This window comes from Hypanus sabinus, chromosome 4, assembly GCF_030144855.1.
Source record: "Hypanus sabinus isolate sHypSab1 chromosome 4, sHypSab1.hap1, whole genome shotgun sequence".
Lineage (NCBI taxonomy): Eukaryota > Metazoa > Chordata > Chondrichthyes > Myliobatiformes > Dasyatidae > Hypanus > Hypanus sabinus.
Window position 1 is genome coordinate 58,704,801 of NC_082709.1, and position 19,002 is coordinate 58,723,802.

At 43.7% G+C, this 19,002-nt stretch overlaps 1 protein-coding gene across 6 annotated transcripts in view; it reads left to right on the forward strand.

The window, feature by feature from the left end:
- Positions 1–19,002, forward strand: part of agap1 (ArfGAP with GTPase domain, ankyrin repeat and PH domain 1) — a 649,558-nt gene that overhangs the window by 317,340 nt on the left and 313,216 nt on the right. For all 6 annotated transcript variants that reach the window (XR_009511654.1, XR_009511655.1, XR_009511656.1 and 3 more), the window contains exons 4-6: positions 13,013–13,098; positions 15,939–16,080; positions 17,696–17,830. Coding sequence is in view for 3 of the 6 variants with exons in the window: in XM_059967178.1 (XP_059823161.1) it covers positions 13,013–13,098; positions 15,939–16,080; positions 17,696–17,830 (363 nt within the window). In the remaining 3 variants the exon portion in view is untranslated. The remainder of the gene's footprint in view (positions 1–13,012; positions 13,099–15,938; positions 16,081–17,695; positions 17,831–19,002) is intronic.

Here is a 19,002-nt window from a genome sequence, read left to right on the forward strand (position 1 = left end):
CTACCATGAAGTGTAGCTTTTCCAGCCACCCTGGCAGTTCCAGCTCAGGAAAGGTGAGCCCTTTGCTGCCCAGGAAAGTTTTCACTTCTTCCAGACACGCGACAAAGCGTTTCAGCACCTCCCCTCTGGACAGCCAGCGATAAAAACACGTTGTAGCGGTGTGCTACACGCAGTCAGTAAACTGCAGTCAAAGATAGCTTTATTCGAACTAAACAGCCTTGCTTTTAAGCCTCCCTCAACCCGCCCCCCATGGGTGCGGATGCTGCAAAAGACACGTACTCACAAACCCCCGTAGGCTATCTCCCTTAGCCTGAACGCTGGCTAATTGTGAGCCGGTTCGGATGTGTCAGGAAATGGGTCGCCACAACGTCTTATTTAGATTGTACAAGATCACCATAATCTTCAAATTTAGAATTACATTTCAAAAACTAACAAACTAACATAAAATACATTTTAATTAAATACTGACCAATTATTTCCCAAAGCAACAGGGAGCCGCAGCACAGACGTAAAAGAGCCACATGTGGCTCCGGAGCCGCGGGTTGCTGACCCCCGTCCTAGCACCTTAAAGGCCAGTTGAACAGCTGGTTGAGCAAGTGCCTTGCAATAACAGAGCATGGAATTTGCACGTTCCCACTGTGACCCTCTGGGTTTCCCTGAGTCTCCAGCTGCTGCAAGTTACCCTAGTGTGAGCGTGAGTGACACAGTTTGGGGTGATACTGATGAGAATGTGGAGTGTAAATGAGTAGTGGAAGGTTTGCATGGTCTTTGTGGGCCATAGACCTTTTACCTTGCTATATCACACTATGATATTATTTCTCCAACTTCAGATTATATTAGCATTTCAAACCAAAATACAATCTCCTCCTACCTAATTATACTATTTTTCTTAAACCTCAGCCTTCAGGTTGCAAACTCAACTTCTGGTGGAAATAGATTGTCCCCATTTAATCTCTCAGAATCATTCTTGACTTGAAGCACTTCTGTTAATTCTCCACTTAACCTTTGCTGCTGCAAAGTGACAGGCTCCAGCTTGCTTAACTTGCTATGTAATCTTCCATCTACAGAGGTTCAGTATAAAGGCAGGTACTATCGGGCCCACTTAGAGCAGAGATTTGATGCGGGGGTTCTGGTAAGTGCTTCTGCCCCACTTTTCTCCCATGCTGGTGAAAATGTCCCTTGCTGAACACTTTTGAAAGCACCAGCACTCCTTTGTATTCTGAGCCATGCAATTATTTGACATGAGTCTTTGTACCAAATATTGGCAGATTATCCAGCAGAGGAATGCATCGTGACTAGGGAGTTTCACAGATTCACCAGATGTCCTCATGCTGGCTTTCCATGGGGGGAGGTCACTGGATAGAGATTAGAAGCCAATCCACCGAGACATTGAACAATTAGTCAATACAAGGGTCACCAGGAATTACAGAAATCATGCTTTCAATTGAAAATGGCCTTTTGTTTTTTCTGTTGGGGGATAAAAACCAATTTTATGATTTGTTCAAAATCCTGCTAACAGAGTTAGAGGTCATATTCACTGCCTGCTTCCTCATTTCTCATTCTCAGCATTCGTGCCCAGTGCTGTGATATGCAGTCAGCACTAATTTTACTCTGGCAGATTGGATTGCCTGACTCACTGTTCCTGTGTAGAGGGTGCTAACATATGGTGCTAGGAGAAATCTGCATCACCTCCCCCTCCAGGGGCAATGGCCCCTGTTTCTGGCATGCGTGCGAGAGATTTGTTAGTGCTGTTCTGCAGTTTTCCCATTTTACTGTTACAAAGGCTTTCTGTGCTTAATTTCAACAAATTGCCAAAGCTGCCATAAGATGCCATTGTCTTCTGTTACATTGCATTGTCCTTCCTCACCACAATATGACACCTTCCTCATTTTTTATATAAGCAGAAATAAGTCAAACATCATTAGAGCGTTCACAGCACTTGTGTCTTGCTGGGATCGTGACTAACCTTTGTCTGGGACTTGTTCTCAGAGCTCCTTGCTCTCACAGGTTAACAGTCCATTTACCAAGAGTCTTGACAACAAATTACAGGTGATATGTTAAAGATCCAGCTATTATTTAATCTAATTTTTTTTTAAATTGCAGAACAGCAGCAGATGCTGGAAATACTCACCGGGTCCGGCAGCACCTGTGGGTAGAGGAACAAAGGTCGGGCCCCTTCAGCTAGATATAGTGTCCTAGACCCAAAGTATCAACACAAAGTTCTGCAGAGGCTAGAAATCCAGAGCAATGCACACAAAATGCTGGAGGAACCCAGCACATCCTTGTGCAAGCAATTCAAGCCCTTCTCATCCCTTCTCTTCTCACCTGCCCATCATCATCCCTCTGGTGCCACCACTCCTTCCCTTTCTACCTTGGTCCACTGTCCTCTCCTATCAGATTCCTTCTTCAGCTCTTTACGCTTCCTACTTATCGCCTCCCAGCTTTTCACTTCTTATCCACCCCTCCCTCACCTTCCCCCCCCCCCTCACCTGGCTCCACCTATCACGTACTCCATTCCTTCCCTCCACCTTCATATTCTGGCTTCATCCCCCTTACTTTCCAGTCCCAATGAAGGGTCTTGGCCTGAAATTCTGACTCTTTATTCCCTTCCATAGGTGCTGCCTGACCTGCTGAGTCCCAAATATATTAACTGTTTTATTTCCACAAATGCTACTTGATGCAAACCTTATTAAACATTTACATTTTTTGAAAGCTAGGACATAAGGTGATTTTGTGGGCTTTTGGTATTTTTGTCCTCCCTCTTCGAAGAAATTAATTATAGATGAGTTGATATTATGGGGGATGCTGACAGTCAAATGATTCCTTAACTAGAAATCATTTAATTAATCAGATTTGGGTCAGGGCCCAGTGGAGTGGAATGCAACAAGACTGGAGAACCTTCCTCTGCCTTCACAACTGTTGCGATCTGTCATCGTCTTCTGTGAGCTCCACCAATGAAGTCTTGGATGGATCGCTCTTGGTCCGGAACCTGCCCCTTAACCTCACAGCCATAGGTGACCCTACTAGGAGCTGAGCACCAGATGGCATCACCCTCAACATCTCAGGAACTTGCAAACCTCTTCACCAGAACTAGGTTATGAATCTTGGAGAAGAAAGCAGGGTGTAGAACTTTGGAAGGGCTCAGGTTTATGGGAAAGGAGAAAGTTAGAATAGTCAACATTTTTGTAAATAACAAATGCACTAGAGTCCATGCTTGGTTATTACATTTGTTCCTTTTGTGCAGTTCTGATTCAGTTCCAAATCGTGAACAGCTCTAGGCCCTCTTTCCTCCTTCCCTAAAACGTTTGGAATATCTATGCTTCCCATCTCTGGCCATGCATCACAAACTTCCATCACTTCCTCGTAGGTGAAGTGCCATTCTCATCCCAAATAGGTCACTGTTCTGATTAATTACTTTCTGACCAGTAGACTGTGAGAGAAAATCCCGTTTTGGTTAGATGATTCACTTCTACAGCTGACCACTGGGTTTGCAGATACAACTGCTGTTGATTTGAAAGATGAATTAAAGCCTGTTAATTTTGATCAATGGAGCGTGAGCAATTTTGGGGTAATGTTTGTAATTTTTTATTGTCTTGTCACACCCATGACTCCATCATTGACAACTTATTCCCTATTAAAACCATTATTCTCTCTTGCTAGATAGAGTGGACATGGAGAGGATGTTTCCTATAATTGGGGAGACTAGGACCAGAGGCCACAGCCTCAAAATAGAAGGATGTCCCTTTAGAAAAGAGATGAGGAATTTCTGTTTAGTCAGAAGGTGGTAGATCTGTGGGAATCATATTTTAAATGGAGGTCAATAGGTTCTAGGTAGTAAGGATGTCAAAGGTTACAGGGAGAAGGTGGGAGAATGGGGTTGAGGGGGAATAATGAATCGCATGATGGGATGGTGGAGTGTACTCAATGGGCTGAATGGCCTAATTCTGCTCCTATGTCATAATGGTTTTGTAATCTAGCACATTTGGAACCTTGGTGGATTATTTTTAATGGACTTTTTGATGCTCTTTCAATTAATAGCCAAACATTCTATTCATTTAATTGTTACACCATATGATAATATTTCCAATAAGCCATGTAAGTTCAAAGGGAGCAACAGAACAGGGGTCCTGATGAGTAGAAAGGGAGCAGGAAACCATCACGTGATGAGCCAGATGCCCAACCATCAGGATTTCTGAATAGTTGAGTACATATTTTTAGATTATTGAATTCCTTTAGTCAGATTTCTGCTTTACCACAGACTAAAAATGACCTTGATTAAAGTCAATGTTAACATATGATGTGATTGTGACAGTCTTGCTTCTCTGTCCGCAGCTGTGGATGAAATGTTGAACCATCCTGCTGTGATTTCTCACCATGAATCTCCAACTCGATGGGGTTGTGTTTAATTAGATCCTATCTTATTCCAGCCAAGTAACAAGAATACTAGCAGCACCGTGTTCTCTTCCGTTTGTCACATTGTCACCAGCAAATGTCTACGATCTATGGATACCCACATAGAAAGTCCTGTTGGACATTGGTTGAATACACCCCCACTTTTTCTCTCCCACTACCCACCTGTTCACTCTCAGTTTCTCTGCTTGGCTGCCATCTGGCACTGGATTCACAAACTTTCATTGTGCCTAAGAATGCCAGTTTTTGGTCTGCATCAACAATTCAGAATCATGTTTATTATCACCAACATGTGTTGTGAAATTTGTTAATTTAGCAGTAGCAGTTCAATGCAATACATATACATTAAGTGTCAGGTTGTTGCGGCATATAGAAGAAAAATAATAATAATAAATTATTTTCAATATGTGTATAACCATATAACAATCACAGCACGGAAACAGGCCATCTTGGCCCTCCTAGTCCGTGCCGAATCCTTAATCTCACCTAGTCCCACCTACCCGCACTCAGCCCATAACCCTCCACTCCTTTCCTGTCCATATACCTATCCAATTTTACCTTAAATGACACAACTGAACTGGCCTCTACTACTTCTACAGGAAGCTCATTCCATACAGCTATCACTCTTTGAGTAAAGAAATACCCCTTCGTGTTTCCCTTAAACTTCTGCCCCCTAACTCTCAAATCATGTCCTCTAGTTTGAATCTCCCCTACTCTCAATGGAAACAGCCTGTTCACGTCAACTCTATCTATCCCTCTCAAAATTTTAAATACCTCGATCAAATCCCCCCTCAACCTTCTACGCTCCAATGAATAGAGACCTAACTTGTTCAACCTTTCTCTGTAACTTAATTGCTGAAACCCAGGTAACATCCTAGTAAATCGTCTCTGCACTCTCTCTAATTTATTGATATCTTTCCTATAATTCGGTGACCAGAACTGCACACAATATTCCAAATTTGGCCTTACCAATGCCTTGTACAACTTTAGCATTACATCCCAACTTCTGTACTCAATGCTTTGATTTATAAAGGCCAGCATTCCAAAAGCCCTCTTCACCACCCTATCTACATGAGACTCCACTTTCAGGGAACTATGCACAGTTATTCCTAGATCTCTCTGTTCCTCTGCATTCCTCAATGCCCTACCATTTACTCTGTATGTTCTATTTGGATTATTCCTGCCAAAATGTAGAACCTCACACTTCTCAGCATTAAACTCCATCTGCCAACGTTCAGCCCATTCTTCTAACCGGCATAAATCTCCCTGCAAGCTTTGAAAATCCACGTCATTATCCACAACACCTCCTACCTTAGTATCATCGGCATACTTACTAATCCAATATACCACCCCACCATCCAGATCATTTATGTATATTACAAGCAACATTGGGCCCAAAAGAGATCCCTGAGGTACCCCGCTAGTCACCGGCCTCCATCCCAATAAACAATTATCCACCACTACTCTCTGGCATCTCCCATCTAGCCACTGTTGAATCCATTTTATTACTCCAGCATTAATACCTAACGACTGAACCTTCTTAACTAACCTTCCATGTGGAACTTTGTCAAAGGCTTTGCTGAAGTCCATATAGACTACATCCACTGCCTTACCCTCGTCAACATTCCTCGTAACTTCTTCAAAAAATTCAATAAGGTTTGTCAAACATGACCTTCCACGCACAAATCCATGCTGGCTACTTCTAATCAGATCCCGTCTATCCAGATAATTATAAATACTATCTCTAAGAATACTTTCCATTAATTTACCCACCACTGATGTCAAACTGACAGGTCTATAATTGCTAGGCTTCCTTCTAGAACCCTTTTTAAACAATGAAACCACATGAGCAATACGCCAATCCTCCGGCACAATCCCCATTTCTAATGACATATTAAAGATCTCCGTCAGAGCTCCTGCTATTTCTAGACAAACTTCCCTCAAGGTCCTGGGGAATATCCTGTCAGGACCCGGAGATTTATCCACTTTTAAATTTCTTAAAAGTGCCAGTACCTCCACCTCTTTAATTGTCATAGGTTCCATAACTTCCTTACTTGTTTCCCACACCTTAGACAATTCAATATCCTTCTCCTTAGTGAATACCGAAGAGAAGAAATCATTCAAAATCTCTCCCATCTCCTTCGGTTCCACACATAGCTGACCACTCTGATTCTCTAAGGGGCCAATTTTATCCCTCTCTATCCTCTTGCTTTTAATATAACTGTAGAAACCTTTCGGATTTACTTTCACCTTATTTGCCAAACCAACCTCGTATCTTCTTTTAGCTTTTCTAATCTCTTTCTTAAGATTCCTTTTACATTCTTTATATTCCTCGAGCAATTTCTTTACTCCATGCTGCCTATATCTATTGTAGACATCCCTCTTTTTCCGAACCAAATTTCTAATATCCCTTGAAAACCATGGTGCTCTCAAACCTTTAACCTTTCCTTTCACCCTAACAGGAACATAAAGATTCTGTACCCTCATAATTTCACCCTTAAATGACCTCCATTTCTCTATTACATCCTTCCCATAAAACAACTTGACCCAATCCACTCTCTCTAAATCCCTTCGCATCCCCTCAAAGTTAGCCTTTCTCCAATCAAAAATCTCAACTCTAGGTCCAGTCCTGTCCTTCTCCATAATTATATTGAAGCTAATGCTATTGTGATCACTGGACCCGAAGTGCTCCCCAACACATACATCTGTCAGCTGACCTATCGCATTCCCTAACAGGAGATCCAACACTGCCCCATCTCTAGTCGGTACTTCTATGTATTGTTGCAAAAAACTATCCTGCACACATTTCACAAACTCTAAACCATCCAGCCCTTTTACAGAATGAGCTTCCCAGTCTACGTGTGGAAAATTAAAATCTCCCACAATCACCACCTTGTGTTTTCTACAAATATCTGCTATCTCCTTACACATTTGCTCTTCCAACTCACGCACCCCATTAGGTGGCCTATAATACACTCCTATCAGTGTTACTGCACCTTTCCTATTCTTCAATTCCACCCAAATGGCCTCCCTAGAGGAGCTCTCTAATCTATCCTTCCAAAGCACCGCCATAAGATTTTCTCGGACAAGCAATGCAACACCTCCTCCTCTGGCCCCTCCTACTCTATCACACCTGAAGCAACTAAATCCAGGAATATTTAGTTGCCAATCACACCCTTCCTGCAACCATGTTTCACTAATAGCTACAACATCATAATTCCAGGTATCAATCCACGCTTTAAGCTCATCCACCTTTCTTACAATGCTCCTAGCATTAAAATAGATACATTTAAGATACTCTCCATCTCCTCCTCTCTTTCCATCCCTAACAATGCATTCAAATTTATTATCCTTTTCTTTCTTCTCCCCTACATCTTCGGGCTGAGCGCATCCCTTCTCCATCACCTGCCTTTCCTCCCTCACACACTGTCTATTTACTTGCTCCACTGGTGAACTAACCTCCTCTCCCATAGTCTCCTCAAATAGTCTCCCGCCCCCCCCCCCCATCTTACTAGTTTAAAGTCCGCCCTTTAGCCCTAGTAAACCTCCCCGCTAGGATATTGGTCCCCCCACGATTCAAGTGTAACCCGTCCTTCTTGAACAGGTCACTCCTGCCCCAGAAGAGGTCCCAATGATCCAGAAACTTGAATCCCTGCCCCCTGCTCCAATCCCACAGCCACGCATTCATCCTCCACCTAATTCTATTCCTACACTCACTGTCGCGTGGCACAGGCAGTAATCCCGAGATTGCTACCTTTGCAGTCCTTCTTCTTAACTGCCTTCCTAACTCCCTGTACTCTCGTTTCAGGACCTCTTCCCCTTTCCTTCCTATGTCATTGGTACCTACATGTACCACGACCTCTGGCTCTTCACCCTCCCACTTCAGGATATCTTGGACGCGATCAGAAACGTCCCGAACCCTGGCACCAGGGAGGCAAATTACCATCCGGGACTCCCGGTCACCTCCACAGAAACGCCTGTCTGAGCCCCTGACTATTGAGTCCCCTATTACTATGGACCTCTTTCTTCTAACCCTACCCTTCTGAGCTACAGGGCCGTCCTCTGTGCCGGAGGCTCGGCCACTGTCACTCCCACCAGGTAGGCTGTCCCCCCCAACAGTACTCAAACATGAGTACTTATTGTCAAGGGGTACAGCCACTGGGGTACTCTCTAGTACCTGCCTCTTCCCCTTCCTGACTGTAACCCACCTATCTGCCTCCCATGGTCCCGGAGTGACCACCTGCCTGTAACTCCTCTCTATCACCTCCTCACTCTCCCTGACCGGGCGAAGGTCATCGAGCTGCAGCTCCAGTTCCCTAACTCGGTCCCTCAGGAGCTGCAGTTCGGCGCACCTGGCACAGATGTGGATGTCCGGGAGGCTCGGAGACTCCAGGATCTCCCACATCCGACACCGAGAACAACAAGCTGCCCTCACACTCATACCTCCCAAATAACTGAAAATACAAGAACTAAAAGATAAGCCTACTGTGCCCTCTTCCGCCTAAGCCCTCTGAGCCCAAGCCCTACACTCTGCGCCCGGCTCACTCCGCTGCCCGCAAACAAAGCTGCCCGCTTCTTAAGGCGGCATTCTTTATATATCTTCCCTCCTTCCCGGGCCTCCTTCACGCGCCTGCGCAGTCCCGCCTCTCAGAACTCCGATCTGAGAAGCAATTGGACAATTTGAAAATGGCCACCGCCGCACTTCCTCTCAAACCTCGCTGTCCTCTTCCAAAAGAGAACTACCTCACTCAGTATCTCCTTTATATATCTTCCCTCCTTCCCGGGCCTCCTTCACGCGCCTGTGCAGTCCCGCCTCTCAAAACTCCGATCTGAGAAGCAATTGGACAATTTGAAAATGGCCGCCGCCGCACTTCCTCTCAAACCTCGCTGTCCTCTTCCAAAAGAGAACTACCTCACTCAGTATCTCCTTTATATATCTTCCCTCCTTCCCGGGCCTCCTTCACGCGCCTGCGCAGTCCCGCCTCTCAGAACTCCGATCTGAGAAGCAATTGGACAATTTGAAAATGGCCGCCGCCGCACTTCCTCTCAAGCCTCGCTGTCCTCTTCCAAAAGAGATTTTGGAAATTTAAAAAATAGATTTTAAAAATTTGCAAAAACAGAAATAATATATATTAACAAAGTGAAGTGGTGTTCAGGGATTCAATGTCCATTTAGGAATCGGAACGCAGAGGGGAAGAAGCTGTTCCTGAATCACTGAGTGTGTGCCTTCAGGCTTCTGTATCTCATACCTGATGGTAACAGCGAGAAAAGGGCATGCCCTGGGTGCTGGATGTCCTTAATAATGGAAGCTGCCTTTCTGAGACACTGCTCCTCGAAGTTGTCCTGGGTACTTTGTAGGCTAGTACCCAAGATGGAGCCAACTAAATTTACAACCTTCTGCAGCTTCTTTCGGTCCTGTGCAGTAGAACCCCCCACCCCGCCATACCAGACAGTGATGCAGCCCGTCAGAATGCTCCCCATGGTACATCTGTAGAAGTTTTTGAGTATCTGTTGACATATCAAATCTCTTCAAACTCCTAATGAAGTATAGTCGCTGTCGATATGTTGGGACCAGGTTAGGTTGTCAGAGATCTTGACACCCAGGAACTTGAAACTGCCACTCTCTCCACTTCTCATTCCTCTATGAGGTTTGGTATATGTTCCTTCGTCTTACCCTTCCTAAGTCCACAGTCAGCTCTTTTGTCTTACTGACATTAAGTGTCAGGTTGTTGCGGCAACATCACTCCACTAGTTGGCATATCTTGCTCCTGTACACTCTCTCATCACCATCTGAGGTTCTATCAACAATGTTTGTATCATCAGCAAATTTATAGATGGTATTTGAGCTATGCCTAGCCACACAGTCATGGGTATAGAGAGAGTACAACAGTGGGCTAAGCACACACCCTGAGGTGCACCAGTGTTGATCATCAGCAAGCAGATGTTATCACCAATCCGCACGGATTGTGGTCTTCCAGTTAGGAAGTCAAGGATCCAATTGCAGAGGGAGGTATAGAGGCCCGGGTTCTGTATCTTCTCAATCAGGATTGTGGGAATGCTGAGCTATAGTCGATGAACAGCATCCTGGCGTAGGTGTTTGTGTTGTCCAGGTGGTCTAATGCCGTGGGAAGAGCTATTGAGAGTGCGTCTGCCATTGACCTATTGTGGCAACAAGCAAATTGCAATGGGTCCAGGTCCTTACTGAGGCAGGAGTTCAGTCCAGTCATGACCAACCTCTCAAAGCATTTCATCACTGTTGATGTGAGTGCTGCCAGGAGATAGTCATTAAGGCAGCTCACTTTTTTTTCTTAGGCACTGGTGTAATTGTTGCCTTTTTGAAGCAAATGGGAACTTCTGCCCGTAGCAGTGAGAGGTTGAATTGCAATGTTTCAGCCATTACCTCTATCCCTTTTCCTTTTTCCTGCAACTCTGTGTGAAATGGAGCAATCTTCGACCAAACACTACCAACACCATTTCTGCCTCAGCTAGTCCATTGTTGAAAACCTTATCCAGTTCAGTAAACTCCTTTTTAAACTTCCCTTCTTTTATTCTCGATAGATCTGTGGTTGTCCAGAATTCTGCTTCCCATTTCCTAACCTAAACCATCTTGCAGTCTGGCTCATTGTTAAGTGCAACTTTGATTTCAGAATTACTGTCCTTGTCTCCGAGTTCCTCATGATCTTGCCCCTTTACATATTTATTTATTTGGAAACAGTGTGGAATAGGCCCTTCCAGTCCTTTGAGCCACACTACCCATCAATCCCCTGATTAAATCCTAGCCTAATCACAGGACAATTTACAATGACCAATTAACCTACCAACCGATATGTCTTTGGTCTGTGGGAGGAAACCGGAGCACCTGGAGAATACTGATGTAGTCCTGTAGTGTTGTGCTAACCACTACGCTACCATGCCACAGAAGAACCTTCATTGTCCTGTGGTCACTGAGATAACTGTGCATCGTACCCTGGCCTCATGATTATCCCTGAATTTATTTGGTCTTTTTGCATGGAGTTGCCAGGATCCTGAGTTCTTAACCTCCCTTTCTCAACCTTTGCTTCCTCCTTTTACATACGCTTTAGAAGCTACCTTCTTCACCAAAGATCTGTTTCATCATTCTGTCATGTGGCTCAGAGAGAATACTTGTTTTATGTTCCTGAAGCATCTTCCAATATTTTGTTGCATTAGCAAGCTTTATAAAGGGAAGCTGTTAGCATCAGGAGTTTCTTTTCCAATCTCCAGTACACTTCATCTCTGCAAAGGAAGGTACAAGTGATAGTACATTGTGTTGCTCTTCATCCCAGTGCTGTTTGCTTCAGTTCCATAATATAGGCTGACTGCAAAGATTTGGTGATTTCTGAACTAGACTTGTGTGTCTGGAGAGATATTCCCTAGGTTCCAAATACCCAGCAATCTCAGAAACAGCACAGAAGTATTGGAGGAAAGCATTTGTGATTGGGAGGGTGGGGAATCACGTCTGCTTGAGAGACTGTAATTGTGCCTGTCTGGGGCATCCAGGAATAGTTGTCTATTCAAACCTGAGCTGTTGGGGATTGTGCAGGTGGACTGGGCAGATGAGGTCAGCAGGGAGATAGATCCAAGGTGGTTCTGTAATGTTTTGTGGAGAGCGAGAGGCACAGAAGTCGTGGTCATCCACTGTAGCCAAAGAAAACCCCAGTTGTGACGACCACTCGTAGCACTGGACCTCAACTTCTGAGGTCGAGAAAATGGAACTGCCCCAGTGCAAACGCTTTTCCAGTTTAAAAAAGAACTCTCTCACACAGTTAGTGTTATCTGATACAATGGATAACCAACCATTCAATCATTCACCCTTAAATTGTTGGTTTTATTCTGTTCACTGGGTACACAGAGCAGAGGCTGATGTTCCCTTATTTCTGAATTGTTCTTGAGAAGGTGGCAGTGGGCAAACGAGCAACATGGGTGGTAGAGTCACTGCCAAAACCCCTGATTTTGATTCTGACCTCGAGTGCTGTGTGTGGAGTTTACACGTTCCCCCTGTAACCATGTAGGGTTCACACTGGTGCTCCATTTCCCTCCCTTCCCAAAGGCATGCATGTTGGTAGGTTAGTCAGTCAGTCGATGTTAATTGCCTCTGGTGTGTAGGTGAGTGGGAACATGGGAAAATAAAATGGGATGGTCTAGATTGGTGCCTCATGGTTCGAATAGACTCGGTGGACTGAAGGGTCTGTTTCTGTGCTGTATGATTCTATGATTTGAATAGGGACCTTTTCACCATTTGACTGCCTTGTAGAAATGTTAAGGGTCTTATTTTCGCCAGTCTTACCAAGCCATTGACCTAATCTAGGGGCCCCACAGTAGAAAGCCATGCAGACATTATATTAAATTGGCTGCTCATAAATATGTTCTGTTGCTTCTTATGAATACAAAAATAGTCTTTTTCACTGCAGCTTGTCTATCCTTTCTGGTCATTATCAGCTTGTGTGTCCTGTGTTATCAGTAATCCATCTAGCCCATGGTATGAATACGTCCTGTCGTTGGCATCACCTCTACCTTGATGTGTGCAATTTTCTGTGCCTGGTAGCCTTGCCCTGCCTTTCACTATGAAATGTTTCTGTGACAGGTGGCCGCTTCAAGAAAGAGATTGTGGTGGACGGTCAGAGTTATCTTCTGCTGATCAGGGATGAAGGGGGCCCTCCAGAGGCACAGGTAGGTATTACTGGGAGTAACTCGTCCTCACTAAAACCATGCAAAATCCCATCTGAATCTCTGCATGCTTTTTAGTACCAGAGATGGTACTGTTACATCATATTAAAAATAATGCCGAGGTCATTTTGTTTTTTAACCTAATGAAGTTCTTTTCTGTGAGAAAAGGGGTTATGTAGAATTTTCCATTAAAGGGGATTAAAGTTGTTTATAAAAGAATTACATTGTAATGAAGATTAAATCCACTTTGAATTTGTATGACTACGCATGTGAAATGATGAATGATTTCCTAATCTTTAATTGTCTTTGAGAATCAGGATGTTTCTGGTGCAGAGATTAGCAGTCACTGAAACACAACCCATTTGGTATACACTGATCAGTCCCGTAGTTAACTTGCATGATAATTTTATAATTACTTTCCATCGCTCTTTTTTTCGGTCTTCCAAGGTTTCCAATCTGCTATTTGGAGCTAGTCTGAATCATCGACTGGTTACCCAAACGCTTATTTACTAACTTCTTGGAGACGGTGTGGGCAACACAGAACAGGAATCTCAAAGAGTCACACAGCATAGAAACAATAACTCCATGCACCCACTTACAATGATCCTATTTGTTATATTTTCCCCACATTTCCATTACCTTTAGAGCACATTGGCGTCACGATGTATTATTGGCTTATCAAGCAGGTTTGAATAGCTTTAAAATGCATCAAAATGGAGAAATATGAAGACTTCTTTTAATGAACCATTGTTGCAGGATTTCCACTGAAGTCAGTAAAGGGGGCTTCATTAAAATGCTCAAATCTTTGGACCCCCTCAAAATCTAGTTGTAATACTGAGTTGGTAGATTTGTTTATGAATTACTTTGGAAGTTCAAGTGGAACTGCTCATTGTCTCTGGTAGCCACTCAAGATAAAACAAGTGTCAGTTTGGTTCCTGTTGGGGCACCATCTTGCTGAATGAATGAGCAAACCTGTGGGAAAAGTCTGGTTGTGGATTGGGGTTTAGTGCTGCAAAGCAACAAGTTTCATGACGTGTGCCAGTGATATTAAACCTGATTCTGGGGTTACCAAAATCTCAGTGGATCCCCTGCTGAGTACCAAAGCTGCTGTATCAGATTCAAAGGAAGCTGCTTGACGTTAATTAAAGTAACTGTTTTGCAGTAAACTTGGGTGAATTAAATGAAAGGTAGATAATCCTTGAAGACTAATAGTCCAGTAAACTCTTTGTAGTCAAAAGATCTGTCAGTTTCCTGCGCCCCCACCCTCCCCACCACCCCTATCTCTTCATTCTGGCTATCTTCCCTCTCCACTCTCAGTCTTGATGCAGGGTCCCCGTCCAAAACTTCAGCAATTCCTTATACTTTCCCCCTCCCTCCACTTGCTTGCCCTTCGAATTCCTCAAGCAGCTTGCTTTTTGTCATAGTTAGACGTGCCTGTTGCTTTTGGAAATTTCACTTCTGGCATTCCTTTAAATGTAGGTGCAACCCTCTCACCGCAACTCCTGATAAGCCAGGCTCATTAGCTAACCCTGGCTGACAGCTACGTGACTCAGTATCGCACAGGTAATGGTGAGAAGGCCACTTTCAATAAGCAACACGTCTAGGGTCAGTACGATTTGGGTTTGACCCAACAGGAAAGTTGGAATGTTCAGATGAGGGAATGAAATTTGGGCTGAATGCTGCCCCATGCAAAGTAGTTGTTCCCCACCAGGAAATAACAGACCAGAGCATAAAATTAAAAGTGGAAGTTTATTTACCAATATTACAAACAGTTAATGGAAAAAGGGTCCATTACAGTTAAACCAATCTAAATATGCACATAAATGTTGGAGCTCGTCTCTGAAGTAGTTGGGCGTATCGCTTTACTCATGGTACTGAACCCACATCACCAGCTACAGTTTGAACTTTCATTGAAGAACGTTAAAACAAACCAGTTAACCCAGAAATATAGATACTTCCTCTTTGGAACTATTCATAGTTACAGCAATAAGGTTTCCCCATCAGGCAGGGTTCTCCAAACATCCTTCCTTGTGCTCTTTGCCACACCACCTTCTCTTCTAATGCCTCCCAACAAAAGACCCAAACCCAGACCACTGTCCCTTCGAAATCTGATCCCACCCAGCTCTGTCGAATGTTCCACTGGACAGAACATTACCAAGACAAACCCGACTGGCTGACGCGACATTCCTAAGCTAAGTAAATGGCTCCTTATTTTAGCTGAAGGCAAAACACCAGTCTATGAAGCTTAACTAGCAGAAACACAACGCGTTTTGCAGGAAAGCTGCTAAAATAGAGTACCTAACCACATAGTACAATGAAACATGTTCTCAACCAGGGCATTACATGGGATTTTGAAACTAAATGGCAAATTTACAAGTGCATCTTGGAGTTGATGGCTAGTGGTGAAATTGAGGTCAAGTGGTGAGAAATAAACTGAGCCCATTTTTAAAATCCGCATTGTTGATATTACAATGGCTTAAGCGCAATTTAAAAGAAAACCTAAGAGACTGAGAATGCCAGAGGAAACCTGAGATTTATTCTGTGTTCATGTCATTACCTGTTTGCAGATGTTAGATGGACGTTATTGGGTTAAAAGGCATTCCTGCAGAAAGCAAGAATAGGAAAGCACATCTATAACCACTTAGTGTTTGCCTCGTGAGGAAAACTTTGCCATTTTCAATCATGGTCATTTTTAATGATACAACCATGAAGCTGGGGGGTTTATTTCAAACAAATTCTTCAGGATCATTAGCAGATAAATGGTGAGATGATTAGAAAGGGAACCATTGATAGCTGGGTCTGTTTCAGTCGATTTCTTATTGATGGATTTGATTTTTTTGTAGTTCGCAATGTGGGTGGATGCTGTTATATTTGTCTTCAGCCTGGAGGACGAGAACAGCTTCAACGCAGTCTACTACTACTACAGCAGGATGGCTAATTATCGGAGCACCACAGAGATCCCCATGGTTCTGGTTGGAACGCAAGGTGAGAGGACATTGCTGGAGTTCTGTAACATCGAGCAAAGTTGCACAGACTTGAGCTGAAATATTGTTTATGTTGCTTGACTTGAATGGCCAATCTAGGGATCCAATAAAGGTGTTTGTTAGCACCACGTGCAAAAGTAAGTTCAGATCCAGATAGGATTCATTCTGTGGTGCACCCGTTAAAAAAATTGGTAAGAATCACAAGGAATGTGTTGCATTCTGAGGAAGCAGAGGCATTTCTTTGCCGTAGGTCAACGTGGACGAAGCAGTTCAACTTGACACTCTTGTCTATCTCAGCTCCATCCCAATTCCTGAAGTCAGCGGCCAGTTTCCTTATTCTGCTGACATTGAAAGAGAGATTTGTCTTCTTTACACCATGTCCCAAAGTGTCAAGACAATTTCAAAACCTTGTTTGCAGAGTCTTTTGAATGTCCTGACAAAGAAGAATTTATACCTTGAACTTGGCTATCTGTGGAAATGTTCACTTTTGGTTTTAAGTTAAACTTCATAGCTAGAGTTGCACGAGGCTGTGTACTTGTATTTTTATGGACAGCACTGCCCTCTGCTGGCTAATAATGCTCATGAACATGAAGACTAACCTCTGGTTTTGCTACTTAAGGACTGGAATTCATCAAGTTACAGAATCTCAGCACAGGAGACTGTCAGACCCTTTGCTGTTGTGCTGACTCTTTTGGAAGAACTATCAAAATTTAACATTTAAGCAATATTTGAGGCGCTGATGAGCACTCGGGATGCAAGGATATAGAGCATTTACAGGCAGATGGTATTAGTTTAAGTAGTTCCTCTACGAAGAGGAAAAAGTTCCTGACTATCTAGCCTAGCATTGCTCCTTTGTAGATTTATATCAGATCACTTCACAGCCTCCTTCTCTCTAAGGAAAACAAGCCCAGCCTCTCTGATCTCCTCTGATAATTAAATTTCTACAATCCCAGTGAATCTCCTCTGCATTCTGTCCAGGGCAACAACACCTTTCAAATAGAGTGGTGGCCACAACTGCATGCAATGCAGTGCTCACTTGACAGTATTTTGTAGAGCTGTAAAAGGGTGTCCCATTTTTTATAGTCAATGCTGTGTGCTTTCGTCACCCCATCTGTTTTGTCTCTTTAAAGCAAGCATGGGCTTGAACCCCAAACCTTCTCTGTTTATCAGCATAATAATTTTTGAAAACAAAAGTTTATTCACTAACAAAAGTACATAGAATAATCAGGGGATCACAAAGCTATTCATTATTTCAAATTAGTATATGCTTACTATTATCCACAAAACACTCAAGCCCCTCCAGGGCCCACCATTCTGTGAACTCCTTCACTCTGCCCAATGAGACTATGTGCTCCTTCTCCAAGGGCACATAGATGTAACCCCAGAAGAAGGACCAGCAGTCCTTTCTGATAGAGTCCTCATCAACAGTCCACCATTATTGACTGCATATGTCCTTGCCCTTCTCTGTCTTGCCGAAATCCATCTTCATGCATTTGTAGGAATTAAGGTCCAAGTGTCTATATTCTATCTGATCTAGGTCCCTGTGATTTGATTGGGATTTCATTCACAAAGTGCAGTATATGTTAACATTCTGTCAACATTTTGTCCCTCTGCAGATGCCATCAGTACAGCCAATCCACGGGTGATTGATGATTCCAGAGCTCGTAAACTCTCCAATGACCTGAAGCGATGTACATATTACGAGACGTGTGCCACCTACGGCCTGAATGTGGAGCGCGTCTTTCAGGACGGTGAGGCATTTGTTTTCTTGCTTAATTCTGACGGGCTTCACACCAAGTTGCTGGGTCAGCAGAAAGTGTCCTTTAGCTCATGTAGTAGGCTTGACACCTTGAGACTGGTACGTGGAGGGCAGCCGGCAGTCAATGGTGTACACCTTGTGTCCCTAACTCAGAACCTTTAATTCCAACAGGACTGAGACTTCACCTCCATGCTCTGGAAGTGAATTTTTTTTTAAATCACTATTCCATATATTGTGATCAGATGCCCTCTGTCATTTCTGTTTTTATTTCTCTCCCCTGTAGTTAGGCTGGGGAGAAAAACAAAACAGGATTGTACTTACTACTCGTCTCCCCTTTTTTGCTTCCTTTTCTGAACCTCATTCTCTGTGTACTCTTCAAAATCCTTCTATATTCCCAAGCCCTCACCCCCTTCTCCCCTACTTCCTTTCCTCTCCCCACACTTTCCCACATCCTGAATCCTTCTATCCCTTTATCGCCCCCACTCTCCTACCTTCTGGTCCCTCCCACCGCATCAGTTTCCTCTCTCCCCTTATCCCACTCTCACTCCCTCACCCAATTCCCCCTCACACTCACCTATTAATTTAGCGGGTAAATATGTGTTTTAACAATGCACTTTTCCTATCAAGACAAAGCATGGCTCTCAGAATTTTGCCTTCTGTCCAGGGACAGAGGCCTCACAACACTGCTGGAATATTCCAGGATTCAGGGACCCACTGACATTTCATCAGCCATTTATTCACACAACCAAGTAGTTAACAATGCCTCACTGGGGTGAGGCTGGAGTCACTTGAAGACCCAGCAGAGATTTCCTTCACTATGGGATATTCATAAGTCAGATTCTTAGATACAGTGATGTTGTGTAAGAGGACATTGAGGAAAATTAGCTCATGGGAATGCATGGAATCTTTAGGATTATGAATATCATTGCATTATGGGTATCATTGTATTCCAAAGTCAACACACCTGACAATGCAGCACTTGAGGTGATGTGCTCACCTCTCAGCAGTGGGGCTTGATCCTGTCACCTTTGAGCTGAAGAGTAAGTTTAGGGCAGTAATGTAGTGCAGACTCCGACAGGAAGAAATGTGCCTGCTGGTGTAAGTCTCCATTCAGAGTCAGGGATGAGCAGAAAGCACAGGAACAGAATGTTGCACATGTTCCAT